This window comes from Rissa tridactyla, chromosome 1 (genome assembly GCF_028500815.1).
Source record: "Rissa tridactyla isolate bRisTri1 chromosome 1, bRisTri1.patW.cur.20221130, whole genome shotgun sequence".
Taxonomy (NCBI): domain Eukaryota; kingdom Metazoa; phylum Chordata; class Aves; order Charadriiformes; family Laridae; genus Rissa; species Rissa tridactyla.
In genome coordinates this window covers 104,842,831-104,867,601 of record NC_071466.1, presented here as the reverse complement: position 1 = coordinate 104,867,601, position 24,771 = coordinate 104,842,831, and the positions used below count along the sequence as shown (strand labels likewise).

The 24,771-nt window shown below is 44.1% G+C and overlaps 1 protein-coding gene across 4 annotated transcripts in view; it reads right to left on the bottom strand.

The window, feature by feature from the left end:
- TIAM1 (TIAM Rac1 associated GEF 1) overlaps positions 1 to 24,771 on the bottom strand; it is a 217,878-nt gene that overhangs the window by 25,070 nt on the left and 168,037 nt on the right. For all 4 annotated transcript variants that reach the window (XM_054188086.1, XM_054188087.1, XM_054188089.1 and 1 more), the window contains 4 exons: positions 21,678 to 21,782; positions 17,933 to 18,014; positions 12,727 to 12,813; positions 9,133 to 9,357 (listed from right to left, as the gene is read on the bottom strand). In XM_054188086.1, coding sequence (XP_054044061.1) covers positions 9,133 to 9,357; positions 12,727 to 12,813; positions 17,933 to 18,014; positions 21,678 to 21,782 — 499 coding nt within the window. The remainder of the gene's footprint in view (positions 1 to 9,132; positions 9,358 to 12,726; positions 12,814 to 17,932; positions 18,015 to 21,677; positions 21,783 to 24,771) is intronic.

Below are 24,771 nucleotides of genomic sequence, written 5' to 3'. Positions count from 1 at the left end.
AGCCGCGTCCAGATGCTAATTCCTTTTACCTTTCCCCTTTCCTTCCCTCAACCCCGTAAGGAAGAGATTTTTCTGCGGTGCCACTCCTGCGGCGGGATGGGGAAGCGTGGTTTCTGAGTACACCTCCCTGCCTGCATCCGGGCACACAAACAGGACAGTGGATGGGATTATACCCTTTATTCCACTACATTTATTTTTCAGGTAATGCAGAAGAACATAATAAAAGTTCAATGGATGCAGCAACATAGAAAATCTCTGCTTTTTAAAACCCAAGACTCAAGAGCCTGTATTAGCATTGGGTTTGGTTGTATTGTTAGCACGTAACTTTTAAATGTTTTGGTGGAAAACTGAAAATTTTTCAAATCAGTGGGTTTTTTCATTTGCTAGCCCTACATATAGAAGCAGTCCAACAGCAAGCTATCATGTTGTCAGCACTCGGTGGTCCAGCAGCCATATCCTCCTATTCGCTACTTAATTGAAACATGGACATTTTACAAAGATTAACAGTGATTTAGCACATCGGATGCAGCACCATTTCTGTTAGTCCCATGCTGACTCTCATGTTACTTGCTATTTTTCAATTAGACATTTCAATTTAGGTAAGTCACGTATATTTGTCTATAAGAAGCATTTGGCTAGATAGCAATGCTGTGAGTAAAAAGGCCACAGTAATGCTAACACACATCTGTCATTCTGATAAATTTCAGTATGGCCAAATAGGCTATAATAGCATGGATGGTCTTTTTAATTCAGATAGAATGGCAGGCTGCTTTCAAAATCAAGAGATTTGGGGGGGGGGAAAAAGGTGATTACACACATCTACTGTATTTGTTTGTATTTATACTGGACTGAAATATGTTTCATGATACAGAAATTATAGTCTCTAAGAAATATGTTTCCTAAATGATTAAGAAAATTAAATTTTGCTGCCCCTTTGCTGCAATTGAAAAGGCGCTGCTCTCCTTCCAAGGAGTTTTATGTTAATGCACAATGTTGGTTTGCAAACACGTCCTAGGTAAGGTTAACACATCGAGGCTGAGGGCAGAGATCCAGGTCTGGGTTCCTCAATACCCAGCTGTCAGCCGCTGTTCTTGCAAGCCTTCAGCCGCTGTTCTTGCAAGCTTTCAGCCACAACTACCAAAACCAATTTGCACGACTGTACAAGATTTCCATTTAGTTGAGCCTGGAAATAATTTGGAAAAACTGGAATTCAGAAATCCGGAAATAAATTCAGAACATATTCTGTGTACTGGGATGGAGCTAAATTGGACACCAAATGAAATTAAAAGGACATAAAAGGTAGCTCAAAGCTGAGCTTCTGGAAGACATGCCTCTCTTCTGAAAAGATAGGGTTTACCCTGTCTTTTATGTGCCTGCAGGGGTTGTTGGCAATGCAAAATCTATTTGAAGAAGTGTTTTTTCTGTAAGAAGTTAGGTTTCCTGAGCCTTGCCCAGATTTTATTAACTTGGACTACCAGCTTTTTGGTCTCTCCATGAATGTATGAAAAATATCATGAAACCCTTTACCTATCCATTTAAAAATAAGAGCAAAAATGTGCTATGGGTCATAATTTGTTTTGGGCAGTCTCTGTTTTTTCACTGCAATTAATTTCCCATTATAAGCTGTGTGAAATACATCCTACAGCTGTTTCTCACCCCAAGCCAAGGCAAATAATGTTTGTTTGGGGGTTTTGGCTTTTGCTTTTAAGCTACCACTTTTTCTTTTCCTGTATATTAAAACACCACTTAATCTGTTTCCTGCAGTATAAACACTTTTACCCAGCAGACAGCAATCTTTCACTTATGCCTTAATGAGCAGTCACACAGTACATGTGCTCAGGGTATTTCTAATGTCTGAAGCTGCCAGAGCCAATGTCGACTTTAGCAGGTTTATCTGCTAGTTGTTAAACGCAGGCAATCAGTTCAATAATGCCGCACATTCCTGCCTTTTAATACCTTCCACTTACCGTCCCATTTCTGTCAGGCTCACTACAGCATTTTATTTTTGCCCTGTAAATCTTTATTTAGCTGTGCAAGGAGCTCTGAGGACAATGTGCTCGTTTCCTTCTGCAGCACCTGAACGCTTGCCCAACCCCTACCATTTACTAGGGACGATAATGCGTGGGATTCACTTGACATTAAGGAATTAGAAAGGGAAATCCAAAAAGCAGCAGGAAAAAGGGGTCAAATCCATGTGGCCACCAGCACAGAGGGAGGTCACATGAGCTCCCAAGTTGCCTCAGCAGTCCAATATCCATGACATTACGACTAACGCCCGTTAAATAACTCCTAGTTATGGTTAGAACTAACAAAAGAAAAGGAAGTCTTATATCACTGGAGTAAAGGTGCTGGGGCTTAAAGGCCTGGAGGATCACGTAAAGCTTAAGCAGCATGCCAACACTTGGCTAAATTTTTCCACGGTGCTGCTTCCAATTTGCAGGGTTGCTGTCGCTCGAGATTTTAATGAGTCTGCCACAATATTTGGTACTGCTCTTAAAGCCCGCTTCTTAGTGCCAGATTACTTGTTTTTTTTAATGCAGTGGAAATAAATATTCCCAGCCAAGCTCTTTCAGCTGTGGTGCAAAGCTCAGAAGTCCGCATCCTGCTAACACAAAAAGCAGCATACAGATCAGAAAACCTACCATGTTCATAATTTTAGCATCACGATGCCTTATTCCTGAGTCTGTGGAACTGGCAATACTTAATTTAGTCCCCTCAATGGAAGTGACAGGGAAGTGCTGGGAAGGGCAGCCATCTGCCAGCGTGTAAGCCAGAAGCAACAACAGGCTCGTATGGCTGAAAGCTACGGTTTGTAATTTTAAGGTGCCTCAGTCTCTTAAGCAGGTTGTTTTACACATCTCAGCACAACAGCTTGCCGTGCCACTGAGGCAGAGATCTGTGACTGCTGCAGCCGGGCGGCAAGTGTCAGGGACCGAGGAGCTGAGCCCAGTGTCCTTCCCTGCCCACCTGCCACCGCTCCCCTGCCTGCAAAAGCTGCCTTGTGCTCCTGCGGACTTCCTTCACCGACGGAACTCAGCGATACTGGAAGTCAAATACAGCGATTGCTTCATCGCTTTCAGTGGGAAATTAAAGAGTGACTCCCATCCGAGCTGCAACAGCAGGAGAAATATGGACCGGGTGGAACGTGACTGTCCTGGCTGAGTCCCAGCCAGGACACTCGGGTGTCTGGGCTCCTGCGAGAAGTGCTGCCAAGGTTTCTTTCAGTGGCCAAGTGCTTTCAGCGGCTCATGTCTGACTGTAGTCTTAAAAGAAGAGTATCACTTACTTGGGCAGTTCAACAGCAACCTCCTTAAACAGAAAGTGCCATTTCTAAATGCTGCTGGGGAATGGCCCGTTATGAAAATGGAGTACCTTTCAGAAGAGACTCTGTCGTTAAACAGCACAATTTTAATACAGATTGTTAAGGAACTGTCTCTCAGATTAAATTTTGATTTGAGACAAAATTTCGCCTATAAAGCCACAATAAAGAAAAGGTAAGTATGAATTTTTTTTCTTTTTTAGAAGAATTCTGGTTACCTGTGAAACACTGAAACATGAAAGAAGGAAACATAATTTTTACACTGGGGTATTCTGTCCCATTGGGAAATCCCACGGAATTGATTAACTTGTCCAAAGACCTGTAAAACTGAGCTACAACTACCACAGTTTCAGTCAACCAAGCTACCAAAGAACAGTACAGGAGCAAACTGGGAAACTCTGCTTTTCCTGGAAAGGTACAGAACAAGCCCCATAAATCTCTTTCCCTTTAGACAGCAGCCTATCGCTTCTCTTTCCATTGCAACTAGGTAATAAATTGCACAAATATAGAAAAATCTATGCTGAATGTCATTTGGTTCATTCACTCTTCTTGGGAAAAATGGAGATTCAATGAAACCCTCCCTGTACCAGCTGTACCACCATCACTTCTCACCCTCCCCAGCAATACGCTTGAGTAGCCTGTTTGGAATAAACAGGAATTTTCATCCACGTAAAAATGAAGCATGTGCTCAGGGACCTTGGAAATCAGGGACACTGAGATCAGAAAAAAACCAGCCTTTTCTTCTGCAAGTGGCAGCTCGGGCTGGTGGAGCCGGCAGGGGGAGCGGCAACACAGCAAGAATATTAGGATTAGCAAGGATGGGAGCAGGGATGCTTACTGCAACTAAAATGGGAAGGGTCAGAAACCCAATGCTGTGGCGCAAAAACTAAGGTGCTAATAGCCACGCTGCTTATTTCAACAGCAGCTCAGGCGGAGTTTAGAAAAGCCAGGAATGAGGCCTCTGAACGCAATTCTGAGTGAGGCAACATCCTTGAGCTTTGGCTTTTCAGCTTTTAGAAAACAGATCTCGCGAACAACAGTTCTGCATGTCTGCCATTAATTATATATGGAAGACCCTCAGATTGCTGCTACAGTAAATGCCCCTGGAATTGTTAAATGAAGCACTGAATGATAACAGTATTTTTTAACGTGCAACAAAAGGCATGAAATTAGTCATCTGCCTCAGGAAAATAACCCTGAAGAAATTAAGGTTACTGTTGGTCTCAGCTTGTTCTGAAATCCAAATTACTTAGCCTAAGGGGACCTGTGACAGGACGAGGATGGAATGAAAAATAATGGCCATTCTTACAGTGCAACTTTGTTTCAGTTTTATGCCATGGTCTTTAGAGTAGGTGGTAACTTCAGGCTCTGGTTCTCCTGCTTTCTGAATGACAAAATAATAGACTCCTTTAAAATACTTCATATCTAGAAGATTAATATACCCATTCAAAACAGGGGTGTACTTTCTTTTTCATCATTTATATACTCCACGCAGTGATTTATGTGGCTCTCAGTTATCCCTGCAGTTAACCCTCATGCGAGAGGTCTCCAAAATACAGGAGCGTGCAAAGCCTAAACCTCAGAAATTCTACCCCAGAGTAAAAAAAAGCTGGTGAATTGTGCCGAGACCACAAACAAATACGGATACTGCTCCCCACTCCCATTCCCAAACCCCCAGATCCCCTTCTAATAAAAATAATCTCCTTTATATCTCCAAAATATCTCCTTTACGATTTGGGGAGATGTGAGGCTGTGTTTCCAGCTTTCAGGCTCTCGTTCCCTGGATTGAGTGGAGCAGGTTGGGGAGACAAAGCACTCCTCGTGGGGAGAAGAGACAGCTCGCACTGATCCTTTTAGGCAATAAGGAAAACATGCTGCAGGGCTCCAGACAGAATGAGAGCTAGTCCTTCTCAACCAGATTTATGCAGACTGTATTAGCAGGAGAGAAGACAAAGCCAGGAAAAACAACAATAGATGAAAGGAACAAAACTTGTGGCTCTGCGAGCCTGATGCAGCACAAATTCTTAGGGGAAAGTATAAATCATACCCAAGATGATATTTTTCACATCAATTAGAGATATAAAAGCCAAGGGCATTTCAAGAATAACCTGTTAAGTAAACACAATGAAGTAACCGCTGCCACAGAGCTGATTTGCAGCTCTAGCCCCAACCTCAATATATACAAGGTAGTTCCTGATAATGAAACAGCTGTAAGAGACGCCGTATTTAACAGGAGCGCTGGCAGTCACTTCAGGGAGGTCGACTCCCAGAAACACAGCCCTGCTTTGCTCCTGGAAGACCTCCCACTGAGTAATAAGGCATTAGGAAAGCTTCCTTAAAAAAAAAAAATGTAACACAGCATCTTCCTGTTGGAAACACACGGTATCATTTGCCTCACACAAAAAATCTACCCTTTGCTGCCTTCACAGCAGATGAAGAATTGCCAGGGAAGAAGATAATGATAGGCCATCCGCATGATCGGTCAACCAGACCCTGAATTTCTGGAGGATGGATGTGCCTACAGGTGATTTATACCTGCCGGCATTCTGGCCCAGCAATGTTTCACCCCCCTGCTGAAAGGGGGGGCTACACTACTTCAGGACTGAAGAAAAAAATCTGCATGCTATAAATAAAGCATATAACAGAAATCACTGAGCTGATTTGCCTAGCCAGCCAAACTGCCAGTAATCAACAAGGACACAAATAAACGGGTCAGTGGGTATTTCATACTTGACTGCTCCCTACAAGGAGCTGTGGAGCTGAGACCAAAAATCTAAGATACAGCCACAATCTCCTAAATAAAAGCATGTATCTCTTTTCAAAATTCCACGTGGTTCCCATTTTAGGTAATGACTCCCTGAAAAAGCACAGAGCCAGAAGAAGAAAGATTTCAGTAAAACACTGAGATCTCTAGAGAAATTTGGTTTTTTAGAGAAATTGATGGGGAAGATCAAAACACCTGCCTCCCAATTGCACACTTGGGTGCAGATCCTTGATTTCACTCCCACCTCAGGCTAAGTCATCCCAAATTAGAGCATCGGTGTTGTTCAGCTTTAAACACCATCTTAACATCATTCTTCAGAGGCGTATTTCATATGGCAACTACAGGTGCTTTCAGAAGCTGCCACAGACACCTGCACATCTGCTGATGAGCTATTGTGTTGCTTCTGTTGGTTAAAAAAGTATTCCTCCCCCTTTGAGGAGGAATGAAGGCGATTCCCACCTCAACGTTTGCTGCGTTTTGAAGGAAAGCAAATGTCAAGAGAGCTCTCGCCCGTCGCCTGAAAGAGAGAGGGAAGGAACTGACTACAGGACACCAAAAGTGAAGGGCAGGTGTACCGAGAGAATTCCAAAGGGAAAAGGAAGCCTTAAAGCTTATCCCCGGTCCTGGGGAGCTATTTAGAAGCAGGCGCTTTGGCCCACCAGACAGTTCACATGCTTGCTGCAGGACATGGAAAAACAAGCAGCCGTTCCACACCACTGCGATAACCACAAAAACCCAGCTCGGGAGAAGCTTACAAAGGAGGGCAGACATCACTCGAGTTGGGAGCAGCACAAAGGAAATCGTGCCTACAAAGCAGCAGAGGCAGGAGGTCTGATTTTGCCATGACATGTCCATCAGCCACGTCCTGTGTTTTCATTTCACATAGTGCATGCAGCATTATTCTGGACAATGTTAAAAGGCTAATGCTAGGCTCTTCAGACACGTTTGGCAAACCGTGCACTATCTCACCCTCGGGACGGAAAAGGACCCCTCGAAGACCCTCAAAATAATGATGCGGAGAACTGACAGTGGCAGAGAAACTGCTTGTTGAGACCAGCTGTTGAGACCCCGTGTTACAAAATGTGACTGCTCTGCCTTAGAAATCACTATGTTGCATAAATACAAAAGTCTCAGTTCCCAATTCTTTGCACCCAGGGCAGACACTCACTTCAGCGGAAAGTCAGGGTATGAGGACTCAGCACTCGGGGGTTCAGTGAAGAAGCACAGGCAAGGAGACAAAAGGATGGGGCCCACAAAGAGCTGGTGTTCAAGTAGGAAATGGGGGCATCTTGTGGCCAGCTATAAAAATGTACAAGATGAGTTTTGATTTTTCAGCACAAAAGCCTAACTGGGAAAAGTTCCATGAAAATTAAAAGGGAAAAAATGTCCTTCTGAAAGTGTTCAATTTTAACTGCCTTTGGGGGTTTATCCCACATCTTACATGAGGTTGCTTTTATCAGTCCCCTCAGAGGTATCTGCAATAAGCTGTTTTTAAGCTTTTTTGTTCGCGCTATTCTACTTGCTATGAAAACCACGTTCCTCAAAGTCAGACTAGGGGTCCAGCTTTCTCTTTCCCCACTACGCGTTCCCATCACCTGAACAATGACATTTTTGCTAGATCACTTTCAGTAAATATTTTAAGCAAAACCAGAGCAGCATCCAGAGAGGCAGGCTGTACCTCCGTGACCCTTTGCAGGCAGAGATGAGTCAGCTTGGTCCTGAGCCCAAGCAAGCTGTCTTTCACTGTGGCTTATTTGCTCCAGCTCAGCATCACGCTAATGCACTCACAGCACTCCTAGGTTAGCTCCAGTTTGCACCCAGACTCATCCCAGAAGCCCTTACACCGAGTGACTGCAGCGATCAGACAGACATGTCCTGGGAGAAGGCTGACTTTAACCCCGGTGAAGTGCATGAACAGCCCCCCTCTTGCTCCAGCTTTTCATTCCAAATGCCCAAAACAAGACCGTTTCATAGTTATCAAAACAGTTATCTTGAAATTTCTGAAACCTTTGCTTTGGGGAGAAAACAAGGTATTTTGACATATTCGGACACCATTTACTTTTGGCTGGAAGTCAAAATTTACCTCAGCTCAGAATAGTTTTGATTATCTAGCAACTACTTGGTTTTGGCCATTCCATTCATTTTTCCTGTATTTTAAATTATTCCAAAAAAATAAAGCAAGCAGGTACATCCAGTATCCTCTTCTGTTTTCGAGTACGGGGGACATTGAGAAGCTGGCAGGTAAGACTTGACTAAGAAGGCAGGCAAGAGGAGACATGGTACAGGAGCTTTCCTGCTATCCCAGTGCAATTCCCAACACTGCTGTCTTACAGAGGTAATGGCTAGCAACTGCCAAGGAGGTGATCCTGCTCTTCTGCAGCTGTTTCCCTTATCCTGGCACGGGTGCTTGTACTCAGCTGGTTCAGGAAGCTAAACCAGTGGCAAACAATTCACATTTGCTAGGGATTAATTTTCTGCCAGTTCAGTTCTCTGACCAGGGCAGCGTGGTGGGCAGGGATGCCTCTTCCCACCACAGTGTGCTGTGGGACCAGGCAGATACGTCAGGCTGTAACATCAATCCCACCTTTAGGTGTTTTGAACTGTCCTTGTGAGTTAGTTATGCATCTCGTCAAACACACAGGGCTCCTCTGCTCCTGGCTAATCCCAGAGAGGGTGAATGCTTATCCCCTTTTCCTTCCCTGCCATACGTACATCCTGTGAGCAAATCCAGAGGTAAAGGCGCCTCCTGAGCAGCCCAGAAGGGAGCAATTAGTTCTGTGACTTGCTGTAGGCACCGCTAGACGATGTGACATGCATTTGGCGGTGACACATGCTTCACAGCCTAACCGTGTACACAGTCATCCTTCATTGCTACCGCAGATTATACCTTACAGTTTCCAGAGCTCCCGTGCATTATCTGCCCAGGACATTCACACTGTGATTCCTCTCACTTCCACCATGGAAGTTACATGCAGGGATCAATGGGATTACACCAGCACATTGTAAGCGTGAATCCTCCTCCTGGTAATTTCTACACTGAACCCAATACCTTGGCTGCTCCCAGCAAACGCCAGCGCGCCGTCACTCAAGTCAGATGGATTTTCCAAGCGACGCGGTGGTGGCTGCATTAATTTCTGCCCTTCCTCTATCTCAGGATAGGTGCGGACGGTAAGACACAGCGAAGGCTGAACAAGGGCATCTTTCAGCAAAGCTGAGTCCAGCTCCTCAGCAGCTTTCTTGTTAATCTCCACAATTTCATCGCCAGCTTTCAGGCCTGCAACGCAGAAAGGAACAGGTAAGACTTGCACAGTAACGTTTCTGTTACCCACAGACATCAAGGAGCTCAGCCAGGTGTTTATGAAGTGCCAGACAGTGTTATGTCTAGACATAAAGTAAACATTTATGACTGCAAATGATACTGGAATTTGATGGACTTTTGCGAGATCTGTTGTCAGGCTAGTACTCCAGTACCATCCCTAAAAGCGCAGTGCCCAGGAAGTCCCTCACAACGTACCAGCAACAAGATAACCTCTTTTTCTTCACGTCTCTCTGCAAAGGAACAGCTGCTGTACAGCAAGTCACCTTACACAACATATTGCTCTTAAATAAGTGTATACTGAAGGACAGAATCAGACTTCTGAGGCGTTACACAAGGGACAGGGGAATCTGGCTTTTAACTTTCCATATAAGTGAAGGCTTTTATTGGAAGTGGTCACCAACCCATACACCTAGGAGGAGAGAAAACGTTTCCCGCTCAGCTGGAGCATATGGTGTAGGACTTCAGATAGCCTCCTCTCTGGCCCTGACTGAATCACATCCTAGCACACAGATCTTCAAAAGGCAAATTTTAGCGCTTGGTAAGTTAGTCATGGTTTTTTTCCAATCTGATTTCAGGAGTTATTTATAGCACCAGCGCCCAAGGGAAAAGGGGATCTGCAGAAGAAACAGCTGACTCCTGCTTGCTTCGGGGGCGATACAGCGACGCCGACAGACCATGTGCAGCCCTCCGAGGTGCCACAGGAAACCTAACCTTCCCCTCAGCCAGCCGGGCCCGCTCTCCGACTGACAAGAGCAAGCTGGACCAGGGTTTAATCCCAAATAATCTTTAGGGTCGGGAAGGCAGCAGCACACCAGGGCACACCGGTGCTGACAGCCCCGATTGTCGGGGCTGCTCCTGCTGCTGCAGCTTTTGTCTCCACTTGAGGGGGACACTAGTGGTCCCCACTCAGGCATCCCACCAGGAGCCGGCCCACTGGGCACGGCTGGTGGGACAGCATACTCTGCAATGGCCACCAACACACCAATGGGACCACCATGGCATCCTAGTCACTGTCCTGGCATTTACAGCGATGAAAGCTGTAATTTATAGGGTCGAAAGAGCTGCTCTGCGGGGGTGACCAGCCCTCATGCCATGCAGTCCTCTGGCTGGGCAACCATGCAGAGGAGGAGTCTTGCCACCCTTAAAGCCCAGATAAAAGGCCTGACTCGATGAGCCTGAGCTGCGAGCAGAGCTCTGCTGCATCCTCCAGGAAACAGATCACCTACCCACATTCAAGAAAAGAAATGTGGAAGGGAGGAGGCTAAAGATCTTCATTCTTCTTTAGGAAAATTGAGATCTTTCTAAATGCATGTAATTGCGCCCAGAAACTGTAGTATGGCGTGCAGTTTCCGAGAGAACAAAATGAACTAGATAGAATAGCTATGAGGTAAATGGACCATAAAATCATATTTGAAACAAGGACAAAACAAGGCAAGTCAAGCATTTCGCATTATTTCATTTATTCTACTCAGTGATGCCATGTCATAATAGTAGCACATTAATATGCCTGCAACCATAAACATCATATCTGGGGCTTCATTTACTATTTGTAATACTTGTTTTGAATCATTTGGGATAAAGCATCATGTCTATCTCAGTACAATCAAGCACCTCAAATTCAAAAAAATGGTCTGGCTAACGCAGACCAACAGAAAAAATCAAAAGATAAATCATAAAAATTATTAGGATAAAATAAATTTTAAGTTTTCTAATTGGAGGAAAGATTGCAAATCAAATATTGTATCTCGTCTGGTTAGACTTACTATGGGAAGTGCAGTCAAATGCAAACACGCATGTAAATAATGGGAGGAAGAGAGAGTTTCCTCCCTGCTTTCTGCAAACTCTGGGTTGTCTTGTCACAATATATCCTGCCAAATACTGTTCATACAGAAGTGGCTTTTTATCTCAGTTATGGAGAGCAACATACTACTGAAAGCATGTTTTAGCGTTTCAGCCCCACAGGAGGCAGTCTGTGCTCATGCATTCATTTAAATTGTTGTCCAAACATTACCTAAAAGCAAAATAAGGAAGCTCTGCTGAAACCCCACCACCTTCACCATCATATTCTCTTTGCTCCTCACAGGAAACCCACAGGGTTTTATTTCCCTGTGGCAAGCTGGCAGAGAGCTGCCCCCGAGCCCCCCTTCAAGGCTTTTGGCAGAATACCCATCCCATCAGCCAGGGAATCATACCGGGCTGAGGTGGAGTGAGGAGGGACAGGAAAGTGAAAGATGGTCATGGACACATGCAGCAGCCTCCAGAACCACCTATGTGGTTTTCTCAAGTTAGGGTTAGAGGCTACAGCTGAGTGAAATGCCAGGCTCCCTGCAGACAAACCCGCTCCCCCTGCCCTGCCCCTGCTTCTGCCTTCCCGGATTCTCCCTGCGCAGCCCAGTCCCTCCACTGTGCCACTTCTGACGCTCGTTTCACTGCAGCACAAGACAATTCCATTTGCTAGTGGGTCAGAAAACCAGCCACACATTTCTGCCATGGCAGTTTTCTATCAAGACGGTGAGCCGAAGCGGCTCAGCAGAGTGCCAGAGTCGGCCCAAGGCAAAGTGCTGGAGCAGTTTGGGGGAGACCAGATCCCCTTGCTTTCGGCAATAGCTAACTGTTGAATAAGCTCTGCAAGACCATACAGCCACTTGCCAAGAAAACTCCGAAGGTGTTTTTGAGAACTCTGCATACATTGATGGGTTATGAAGAGATGAGTGTCTTCACACTCTTCACGCTCCCCATGTTATACTTTAAAATCTGTTTAGGTTTCAGCTGCCCAGCTCCTGTGGCTGGAAAGGCCAGTGAATGGGAAAAGCAGTAAGGGCACGGCAGTATCAGGGTTGACCTCAGCTTGGGTACACTGCAGTTAAGCCGTATCCTGCTCTGCCCTGGGACGAGCCCGGCAGCCTAGTTATCTCTGCCGGTTTCTAGTCCAAGTGCTGTCATGCTTCCTGCAAAGGCTGGAAGCAAAACTAGAGGCAGTAATCCCAGCCACAGAGAGCGCTATGATGACTTCTATTGTACCCATTTATCTTGCAAGTGACTGACTTAAGAGGGCCCCTGCTCCTCTTTCTAGCTGCAAGGGGCAAGCTGACCCCACTACATATATAGCAACTCAAAATTAAAAGAGGTTGACTGTATAGCATAGCTGATGCCAACAGCAGAACAGCCATGTATTCAGTACCTCAGGTTTGTCCCAGAAGAACACGATCTCTTTTGGACTGGGATCCTGCTTTGGTGTGTTCATAAAGCTCCCATCCCAGCAAGCTCATGGTCTATACCACAATTAAACAAACAATAACAAAAGCACTTTAAAAAGTCGTTTACCTTTCTTGAAAGCTAGGCCTGTCTCTTTGACGCCGTTCACATACAGCCGACGAATGCCTTCTTCTTCCACGGAGGACAGAGAGAAACCTAGAGAGATACCCAGTCAGACAGTTAGAAAAAGCCAACCAGTTTCTGCATGGCCTAACAACTACACACTCTACAGGCAAGGCTGTGCTGTCCCTGCAGCAAGCAGTCAGGAATTCCTCCCTTCTCCTTTCCCGCAAGCCTTTACAAACATAAAGGGAAAGTTAAAAAATGAAAGTAGCTTTAACAAAATCCTGAACTGAACTTCTGAGTTTATATAGAAACCATCTACAGCTTTATTTGAGGATACCACCGCTGCAAAACATTGGAACTGACTTCCAATTCTCTTGCCACAAAAAGTCACTTCAAGAAGTTTTACTGTTTGCAGACGAAAGCTGCGCAGAGCTGTGGCTTGTGACCCAAGCCGACAAAAGCCAGGAAATGGAGAGCTCTGGCTGACGCCACCCTGAACTGGGACAAGGCAGGACAGCTCCTGCTAAAGCAGAATGCCAGCTTTTACTTTTTGAAATCCCTGGACTGGGCAAGTTTGTAAAAATGCCACTTTCCCTTTCCCCCTTTCGTTTCTCAGCTGCTCCTGGCACAACCTGTTATTTGCCAAGTCTCAGCTCAATGCACATTTCATAGCTACAATACAGACCCACAGAACAGCCTTATAATGGAAGTACTGACACAGCCTTAATCTGAACAGTGCAAACGGTACCATTATGTTTGGGTTTGGTGATTTTCTTGCCATTTGTGTTTGACACTGTGTAAGATAACAATGTGTAAAGGAAATACAATGTGGTTAGTTAAATACGGTTTGTTTATTTACTGTTGAGAGTTATCTAAAGCAGAACATTTGCCTTTCTGAAACTTCATTACTCCCTAACTGGGTGTAGGTAACCATTTGCTCTCTTTCTGATTAGAAAAACATTTGCAAACCTCTGGGGGGAGACGCTTGTTTGACATGGAATTAGCCACTAGCCAAGAGGAAGCAGATGTGCTGGGAGCCTATTCTGACTTTAGGACTCCCTTCAGGTTGGTGGCTATGGATGAGAAGTTATTTTTTCATCCATCATTTAAAAAAAAGAAAGGAGGGGGAAGAATGTGGCGGCCTAGAAGCGAGGAGTATATGGCCCTTTGTGACTTACTGAGCTACTTGGAATCTGTACGCGAGCTGCTCAACCTGAATAAGATGAAATTCATGAAGCTCGCTCAAAACACCAACTTTGTCAATGAAAAAAACTCTTGACTAAGCAAAAGAGCAGCTGTAAAAAATAGTAGCTATTGGTTGTCATCACTGCAAAGCCTACCTGGAAAACCCTCAACCAGATGCACAGTGAAGCATGCCCAAGACTGCAGTTCAAGTCAGCACAAATAATCAGTTACTGGTATCATCACCCTTTTGCAACTGAAATGCTGTTTTGCAGCCAGCGATCATACAGTTAAAACAAGGTTGAGTTGCATCTCAAGTTCTCGCTGTGGCTGTGTGAAGAAGTTAGCACACCCAAACAGTCCCAAGCTCCCGTTCTCCTCCATGAGAAGACCTCTGCCTCCTCCAATCTGTCAAGGCTAATGTGTGGTTGCTTTTTAATTCAGCTTTCATTCAAAATTAAAAAAAAAAGTACAGAGTGGAGCACATGTAAGGAGCAATTACATGTGTTGTCATCACCTTTAAGAGATGAGAGATGGGCAATTGGTAACAGCCTTGAAATGGTCACCTCACAAATACACTTAACCTCTACGCAGACAGGGTATGTGACCATACCCCAGGTATGGATAAACTGCTTTATTTCCAGAGTTGTGATGCAGGTGGATCCAGTAAACAATTTGAAGCAGCATTCCTGCCCCACTGCAGTGCTGGTGCCAGTGGCAGTAAATCAGAGCAGGGAACTCATCCAGATGGGAAATAACTCAGTCAAGTGTATGCGTGTGTGTGTAGATACACGTATATATATATACTTGCATATATGCATAAAAATGTATGTGCAGTTTGTATATACACATGTATAGTATGAATGTACAGCCACTTTCCATCTGGCTGAATTCTGCAGGTGCTCCACACAAACACGTGTACTAGCATTGCATGAGAGGAAGGGCAGGAGTGGGTGGAAGCAACAGCGATTGCATAAGCTGGCACCACTGCCAAGAAGATTATAATCAAGCTGTGCATGGACTCTGAAACACAGGTGTGAAGAGATGGGTGGTGACCCAGACAGAGCGTTTCCTTCACTGCAAAGTTTTGATGACAGGAGAACAAAAGTCTGCATCTGTGAGTGCACACGGCCTCAGCGAACCAGCACAATACCTGAACAAATCCGCCTCCAGAAAATTACCTCGGTCCCCTGAGACAGACAGTTGCTAACAAAAATGTCAGCATGTTCCTGGTACATGCAGGAGCTGAAAGCAATAGGTTCTTACTGCAGGTGTGCCTTGATTCCTGCCCACACAACCTTTGCAAAGAGGCTGGTACCAGTGAAAGAAGCAAGAATGTATGTGTCCAGATGTCAGCAACAGCATCACATTGACAGATCTAACATTTGCAAGGACCGACCCACTGGCCAGACACTCCAGGAGTGCCTCTTACCACAGGCACACTGGTGGGAGTAGAGACACTATCAAATGTTCCCAGGTGAGCTTTCCCTGAAAGGCTCTGCTCCATCCTCTTTATGTCACTTGAACTCATGGTGTCCCCAGGCACGATGGTGAAGCTGCTCCAAAGGCCTGCTAACACCTGAAGGGGCAGCTTTGTCCCCTCCCCAGCACCAGGATCTCTTAGCTGGCCCAAAACAGCTTGCAAAGCCAGCAGACAGCTATTCATTTATTTTATTACCTTACCTTTCTGCCAGGCCAGTGAACTGAACTGGCCTAATTGCACCCTTAGTGAAAGGGTTTCACCTCCCTATCTTTGATACCATGCCAGTTAAATGGAGATAACAGCACTAAATCTACATTGTTGGGATTAATTAATAGCTGCTTGTGAAGTATCTTGAAAATTCAAGGTGATTTACAAGTATTATTATTGCTATAGCTGGAATACTAGCAACAGCAACAGGTAATGTCACTAATGATTTTCATAATCTCATCCATTTTCAAAATGAAGACTTCTTCAGTTCTTCTGGAGGAATCACGGCACGGGGAATTTGGACATATGTTTTTAAAACGGGCAAGAAGTATGAGGCTTGAACAAAGCTGCACAGAAAAACACAAGCAATCAGCAGGATGAAAAGTCCCTTAGGGTTCTAAGCATTCGGCTTCAGTACTGGCTCCTGACCCTGTTCCCAGCACTTCCCGAAGTGCCCGTGAGGGGCTGAGCCTCCAGCGCTGCCCGGCTGACTGAGATCCAATCTCAAAGGCAGCCCCTCTCACACAAAGACTTACGCAGGTGCTCAGCTGCTTGGAGAGTGTGCAGTCAAGTTATTGATTTAGGGTTTTTTTCAAAACAAAACCAATAATAAGAACCCTTAAGCAACCCCGTTAAAAAGATTCTATGCCAAAATTTTAAAGCTCTGATCTTCATGTTGCCGTAGCTTGTGAACGTGCTGTAGGTTTCCCTCTGGGTTGTAGAAGTATGCTTTGGCAATGCTAATTCTGTGAAGAGACTAAAAGAACTAAAAACTCGAATGCACCTACCATACAGGATGGGAAAGGATTTCAGGAGGAACCCAGCACCAAGGCAGGATCAACATTCACCTCTGCTTGCCTGCACACATGTATTTCAGCACACACTTGTTGCTGCATGAACACATAGTACTGTTTCTATGAGACACGTGCAGACTACAGAAATTCTGCTGCCATTTAGGGTCAAAGTAAGTTTTGCCATTTTCTTTCAATGAAAGCAAAGTCAGCTTTTTTGGGGTGCATTTATCATTCATTCCCTGCAGGGTCGGAGCCACTGGACAGATACATCCCCTGTCTCACACAGCTGATCTCATTTCACGGGACATGACAGTGCTTTTTACAGTCTTTCCCATTTGCCATTTTAAAAAAGAGAAGAGAAGAAAAGGAAATAAACAGGAAATGCCATGATACCCCTAACTCTTGCAGTGCTTTCAGGCACAGCATAATTACCGAACCTAGGGCCATCGCTGTGCTGGTTAATATTTCTCTCTTAGGCCTTCAATATTAAAAATGCAGTCAGTACCACTGCTTTGTAGCAGACCTCAATATTCAAATGGACTGCAGCTGTATATTAAGCAGTTTGGGGATTCAGAATTATTCTAGTCATTAAAACAGAATATTTAGATAAACAGTAAAAAGATGCAGATTGGTTTCCCGCAGGGTAGGTTGCAGAAATAACTTTAAAAATACACTACAGAACCGTAATTGCTAGACCAAAGGGCAAACTCACCAGGCTGGAGGTCTGTAACTTGAAATACTTGAAAGCTAACAAATACGACCACCCCCAGGTAAAGATTAGGGATTTTGCTGAAATTACACAGGGAGGACTTCCGCTCTTTTATGTTTTATAGACAGATGTGTGTCAGATTCTGTCTCTGTCCACAGGGCATCCTCGAGGGCTGGGTGTGCACTGGGGCCAGGCTCCTGCAGCCTCAAGAACGTCAGGGAGAGACAAGGACCCACCTTGCGTGTCCACAGCAGGTGGGGAAAGGGGCAAAGCAGCCTCTCCTGGATAGTTGCCTGGCCGCAACTCCCACCCACAGCGATGCTCCTGGCTGCATCCCTGCCATCACGCTTGGTGGAAGGGGTGAAGAGTGGGAGAGCCTGCTAGCAGCGGCAAGGCACAGTGGCAGCCCTCTCCTAAGCCCCACTGCAGGGTCCCCATGAACGCCGGGGTGCTGGCATTCATGTAAGATGTGAAAACTGGCAAAGGATGCTGTTTTCTGCCGGCGCTCAGCTGCACAACCTCTGTAGGTGGTGTTCTGAGTAACTACAAGAACAAGAAAACATCTGTCCTTTCTGTCAACGTAGCTCTCATCAAAGAGCTGCACATCCTACAGCTCGAGCACCGGGAAACACAGTGTTCAGTGCACAAAAATAAAACTGTCCTGCTTCAGGGCAGGGGAGCGAGCTTTCTGAGGATGGCACAGGAATCAGATGTGCTTTTCTTACTGTGTTCAGCTGGCCTTTCAGGTATATCAACAAATAGCAAGCAAGAATCTGCACACACTAGAACTGACCTCGGTAGAAAAGTGAAAACAAATCAAGGAGAGAAACTCACCATAAATATCAGAGGATGCATCAGACTTCTCTATTTGAATGTGCTGTGTAATTTTCTGACAGACTTCTATTTCTTTGTAGAGCTGAATAGAAAAAAAACCACAAGAATATGTTACTGTGGGAGGACACATCAATTGCAATCTTTTTGAACAGTTTGGGTTTTTTAATTACAGGCGGAAGAAATGGACTGTGGTCATTATTGAACAGTTTTTCTCCACGTGTGAGATGTATTAGTAGTGTCACTATGCTTTACTGTTAGCACACAGTTAAAGAGGAGGAAGCAGTGTTTTACTACTGCCAACATAAGAGCAAGGATACATCTATTTAACTCGGTCAATACCATTTTGAATAAACAAGAAACAGAGCTTCTGTTCCTGTATTTTATCGGCAGTCATCATTTAATGTTTTTATATTATTTCGATTAAGACATTGCAGGAATTCAATTATTCGATAGTATTAAAATCACAAAGAGGGATTTTGTTTCTCAAATACATTTCTTAGTTGTTAGAAGACTATCTGATTTGGTATGCAGCTCTTTCTTAGCATGAAATTTCACCTTTAACACATTTATGTTTATTTGCCCCGAGAAGAGCCCCCCAAGTCTTTGAAGTGGTCATTAACATCCTTCCTGGGAGACCAGCACAAATTCACACCTAGGTAATAACCCAGAAGCCCACTCACACAGGTGCAATTCACTCTGCCTTTCAGGAGCCAAGCAACACCCCAGCAGGGGTACACCCCTCCGCCACAGCTCACACATTTTGTGCTTTTAAATCACTTACGTTCTCCTCTCTTGTGTGGCTCGCTATTGTACCGGGGTCCTGCCCCGAGCTCCCAACAAAGGGCCTGTCACCCAACCTGAGGCAGGGAAATCCAGCTTTTCCAGACAAAGTCACCTGGACCAAATATTTAGAGGCTCTGAGCTGACATCTTTGGGAGTCAGCCCTGACTTACTCCTTTTAAGGCAGCCTTGACATTCTGGAACCCGCTGGCTCAGCCAAGGTTTGAAGCTGTTTTTCCCATAGCACAGGCTAGCACTTAAGTAACAAATCATCCTTTTGTCTTTGGAAAAAATCACGCCCACAGGTAAATGACAGCCCACAGGTAAATACTGTTTACATGCTGGTATGAGTGTGTAAAAAAGCAATTCACAATAATTCACATTTTGTAACTAAGTGGCATCAGTGTTTGGACTGAAGTATTTAAACCATTTCTTTAAAAAAGAAGAGTAACTCATTAGTAAAGGTTTTCTTTAATAAAAATATAATTTTATCTCCTGCTTGTATCAGCACTTACACATCTGTTTAATTGCAAATAATATATTACAAAACAGTTACATACCCATTTAAATGATCGTATATAGTCAAATAAAATGTAAAACTAAATAAGGATGCCATGTTAGCAATATTTTTAAAATGCAGTTTTCAAATATAGGAACATATTATTCAGAACCTGGAAAAGAGTCAAATGACATTTACAAAAATCTCAGCTAGATTTCAGCAAAGGTTTTAAAAAGAGGAGAAAGAAAAAAAAAGAAGCAAAAATCACAGTATTTTCAGAAAAAAACTTGAGTCTGATCCCTCCAGTCATCTGAACTGAGCATGCAGGACCAGAACCAAGGAGGACGTCTGACACGCTCTCACAGGGATACGGGAGCCATGTGCTGCCTGCATCCCAAAGCACCTTTTCAAGCAAGAACCTTCGTTGAACAGGAGGGAGATAACTGGGATGCACAGGCTGCAGCTGAGCTGCCCAAACCAGAGAGCCACTCCGACAGCAGCCCTGAGGTGCTGCTTACATTTCCGTGCCCCATGGACCCACTGTCCCGACACCAAAGGCAGGCAGCATATTTGGGCTACGGTGGCTTGTGCCATGAAACTTTGGAGGAGGATTTTTATTTTTATTATTATCGCTGCTGTTGGTTTTTTTATTATTATTATTTTCATATTATCATCATCATCTCAATATTTTCTCTTCCTTATCCTTTTTTCCTCTACCACTTTTGGTCTTGTCCCGGCACCCTTTCCCAGGACTACCTTTTCCAGCAGCCCCAGTGCCTTCAGCCCACCCTCATCCTACCTGCAAGATTTTCGAGGAGGCCTCTGGTCTCATACTTCCATCTAAAAGTGCCGTCTTACCCAAAGTAAAAAGTCTGGCACATCAAGCTTCAGCCAAAACTCTCCAACACTTAGTTTACAATAAAAGCTGCTTAAAAGTATAACTGTCTGGTACAGCACCTAATGCTAAATACTATCCCCTGAGCTCTTAGTGACATTTTTAACACATAATAAACCAGGCTCGTGAATTTTTGGAAGACTGTGTCAGAGCACAGAGCGTCACCATTAGGGTTTTTAAGAAGAATGGAACATGGGTATTTAATCTCAATTTCTTATTTAAATACATCTGATACATTCTGCAAGAAAAAGGAATATCATCCTAAGAAATCATGTTTACCTTTTCTGCAGCAATGTATGTTTGTAAAAGCATTTTAGTAGATGGCAGATACCTCTAGCAAGGTGACATCAATATTAGACAAAAATAGAGGCATTAGTTTTATCATACCGCACCAGAATCATTTATTTAAACACTTAAATCAAGTAATTCAAATTTTCTTATGAAACAAGCACACACACAAGCAATCATACAAATGTGTGTTGTTTTAGTGTCACTACATTAGATATAACCCTGCAGCACCTATCTGTATTATAATCTTTCATCATGTACATAGCCATGCTGACTGTAGAGTTTCGCTTTAATTTCATTTTTTCAGAACAAACAATAACTGATGACTATGTCAATCCTACATCCTCTCAGCGTAAGACAAGTCACTGAAGCCCTTCCAATGAAACCTAAAATCTATCTCCTCCGAGTTTTGTTTTTTCCCAACTATATTTCACTTCCCAGTCTTAGTACTCAACTAGTACTTTCTCACTCTTTTTTTTTTTTTGACAGTGTTAATGGCAAATCCCAGAACTTCTTTACTAAATGAACAAAAGCATCCATAACTGGCAAAGTTTTACTTTTTATAAATAAAACAGCCAACAATGAAAAGGACTTTAAAAAGCTGTACAGCGTGCATGTGTAAAATCACAGAGTTAAAGCATGACACTAACTCTGTTTGGTCTTTTTTTTAATCTCTGATTTCAAAATTCCTTTGAAGTCTGCTTTTGAGATGAATGACATGAAAACATCCAACTGAAGCAATTAGAAAAGTATATTCTCACGCGTAACTCCAGAGCTTTTTAACCTCAAAGTTTATCTTCCCCTTTAGTGAAAAAAACCCAAACAAACAAACAAACAAACAACAAACCAAAAAAACCCCAACTACTTGTGCATTTCCCCCTCCTTAAAAATCAGGCAAAGTGATCTGAACATGAAATACTCAGGCCTCAACACTATGTCTTTAAAACCACCACGGACAATATGAACAACAGCAAAAGGCAACCTTGAGGGAAGTTGAGCTTAAATGTTTTAGTGACTTTCACACGTTACCTGTGGCTGTTCCGCCTCTCTCTCTCCCACCCAGACACATGCATGCACAAATACAAGATAAACACCAACTCTCTCCCCAGGATGAAATGTTTGGAGAGATTACTTTACTGTAGGCCAATTTGCTATGGCCTGCAAAGCACTATAATTGCAAGGTAAAAAGCATAACCTTGCATATTACATATATCAGATCAACCCTAATTAATAGCGTCCTACCAAGTGTCATTTAATTTTGCTCACTAGGTAGGTAGCATTACCAGTTCATAGATATCCTCTTCTGGCTTTGGTACATAAAATTGAATCTGGTTTTCAATCAGGAATTTAAGACGCAGGTAGTGAGCAGAGTGATCCAGCTGGTGTGTCTGCAAGAAACGGAGAAGAGGCTTTAGAAGAGAAAAGCAACAGCTCACATCACTTACACTTAGAGAACGGCCTGACACTCATAGGAAGAAAAATGCCCCAGCACCGTCTTCCACGAGAGGCCCATGATCTCCTAACCTGAACAAAAAACCTAACCTCCTCCTCTTCCACGGGAATAAGCGTTCATTTAACCACCGACCAGGATGCCAAGGGCAGTGCTAGTACTCTAAGCAGCCTCTTTGGTTCTGCTTATCTGGCAGTTCTGCTCCATCCCATGCTATTGTACAAACAAGCAAACACTATTACAGCAGAAGGCTCAGAGCATACCTTTGTATACAAAGGGCACTTAAAATCGCAAGGAGGAAAATAAATGTTCTGCTAACAGAGAAAAATGTAACAGGGAAGTTTTTTTCTGTTTGCTTTGGGTTTTTTAGCATCTTCATAATTTAGTGAGTTAGCATAATGTGGTAAATTTCAAGCAAGGTTAATATTAAAAAATAAAAAATAAAAAATCTGTATGACCTCTAAATTCAAAACAGCTCAGGATACACCGGCTTTATAAGGCTGAAAGAAGCCAAGAGTTGCATACTGGATTATATCCCAGTGGAAACAGGTCACACCATTTTAATGAATTAGTTATAATTAGCTGAGGATACGGCATTTGGTCTGGGAGATGTTAACGACCTTTTCTCAGCATGATTAATAAACTTGATTTAAGAGAGGTTAATGCAGTGTGTAATCAAAACACATTAGAATTATGATAAACACAAAGGATGTCATTCAGAAGTAACTTTCAAAGTTCATAAACCATTTACTAAAGCTAATGAAAAACCCCAAAGTGATTCACAAATACAGGAGGTAAATTCTCGTCGTCACTTTTGAAATCCCACTATTATATGCTTTTATACATTGGCCTTTTCATTTTTATACGAGAAAATTATCGAAGTTTCCTAGGTTGTACTAAAAACAATAGCTCATCTGCAAATCCATGCGAGAACATCATATTGCCTATTTCGTATGTTTTTCAAAGCCTCGCTTATCCAGTTCAAGCCAAGAGGATGATACATTGGGACTCAGCTGACTGATCACACAGCACAGATGATGAGTAATGCACATCGAGTGACCTGTGGAAAAGATCACACACTGACCTAGCAAACCCTTCAGCAAATACTCAGAGAACAGTGAACGTTTTTGAAAGTCTAGATTAGCCCGTGAATAAAAAACAGCTACCAGAAGAAATAAATAATAAAAAAAAGACAGATCTATTGCTGCACTCTATGTAGCACTATGTTCAAATATGTCCAATTCAAAGACCAAATTATCTGTATATGAAATTGAGTACCTGAAACGGGATAACTGCCGTAATCCGGACAAATACTTAGTTAATTAAATAAGGAATGTGATAGCTATCAAAGGCCAAAATAAAAAGAGCTGAATGTAGGAGATCCTCACCCTCTCCCCCTTTTTTCCTTTTTGAAAAGCATTTTGCACGCTTTGCTCATTGTTTACTGACTGTTTTCAGTAGTTTTTTCTCTTACACACACACACATACAAACACCCCAGAAATTAAAGGGAAGCAGAATTAGTTTTAATTGTTCAGAAGTGATACATAGGAGTCCTAGATTAGTTTCTGGTCAGATTAGTTTACTATGCCTAGACACAAACTAAAGAGCACCTTGCACACTAATTAAACACAAACACACAGAAAAGACATAGACCCACAGACTGCACACCCCATGGCCAGAGGGAGAAATCCATGATAAGTCTCTCTGAAAGTCTGGAAAATGCTTGAGCCATCTACAGCAAACCCAGTGGGGAAAAAATTCCATGTGGAAAAAACCCACCCTAGCAGAAAAGAGAGACAGGTGACCTGGCAGCCTCCTCCTGCCACCACGGTGTATCTTGCTGTGGTCTCCTCTGCTGAAGCTTTTGTACGCGTCCTGCATTTCATGCAGCATCAGGCACAGCCGCTGCGTAAACGCCGGTCAGCCAGACCTGTGCTGACAAGCTACCTGTCGTTGACTAAAGCCCAGGGCTGGGAGAGAGCCCCTGTCTGCAGCCACGTAGTCGTGTCGCTTCCAAAAGCAACTCCAAACGTCCTCCCCTTGCAGAGGAGACCCCAAGGGATGCTTTCCAGCCTGCTCCAGGCCAGCAGAAATCACAACCTGTAGCAGAGGGACATGAACTGACCCAGTCTGGTGCCTCTAGATACTGGGCGCAGGCCAGGAGCTGCCATAGCTGCACAGGTAGGGCAGGGAGCACATGTTTAGCTGCCCAGGGCTCCCCACGGGGCCGAGGACACCCCGACACCCCTCAGCAACACAGCCGCCGGTTGAGAGCCACCTTGGGCAGGGGCAGGGTGCACCCGCTCTGCAGCCTGTGCCCCGAGAGCATCTTCAAAGAGCAACCTTCCCCGCAGGCGGCAGCTTGATCTGCCGTCCCCGTGGTCAATGACAGGGCTTCTGCTTGCTTTGATATGGGGCACCGCATCAGGCATGGAGATGACCACTGAGACGCCTGTCTTCACACTGGTCTTTGCAGGGAGATTTGCTTAGGAGAAAATTGTGTGTGCTGGCCATTTTAGAAAGGAGGAGGCAGCCAAAGGCAAGATGACCAATGCTGCACTGAAGGCCTGAACTATGCCAGAGCACAGCATCGTCTGAAGAGGTCGCTGGATAAAACCCACATATATTTTGAGCCACTCATTTCTTCCAAGAAACACCATCCGCTGGGGTGGATGCCATTCATCCACTACATTGCAATCCCATCCAAGGCAGGCAATGAGAGTCATCACCATTAAGGCTGCGATGGTGCAGCACATGAGCCACACCATTTAGTTAATAACACTTGTATAGCTGCAGCAAGGCTTTGTCTACCTCAAAATTTTACATTAAACTGTTTCAAAGAGGGGCATGATTTCCTACTGAACAGAAAGGAAAAGGCCCTCTTAAAGTGGACATAGCCAGCCTGCCCTAAAAGCCATACCATTAA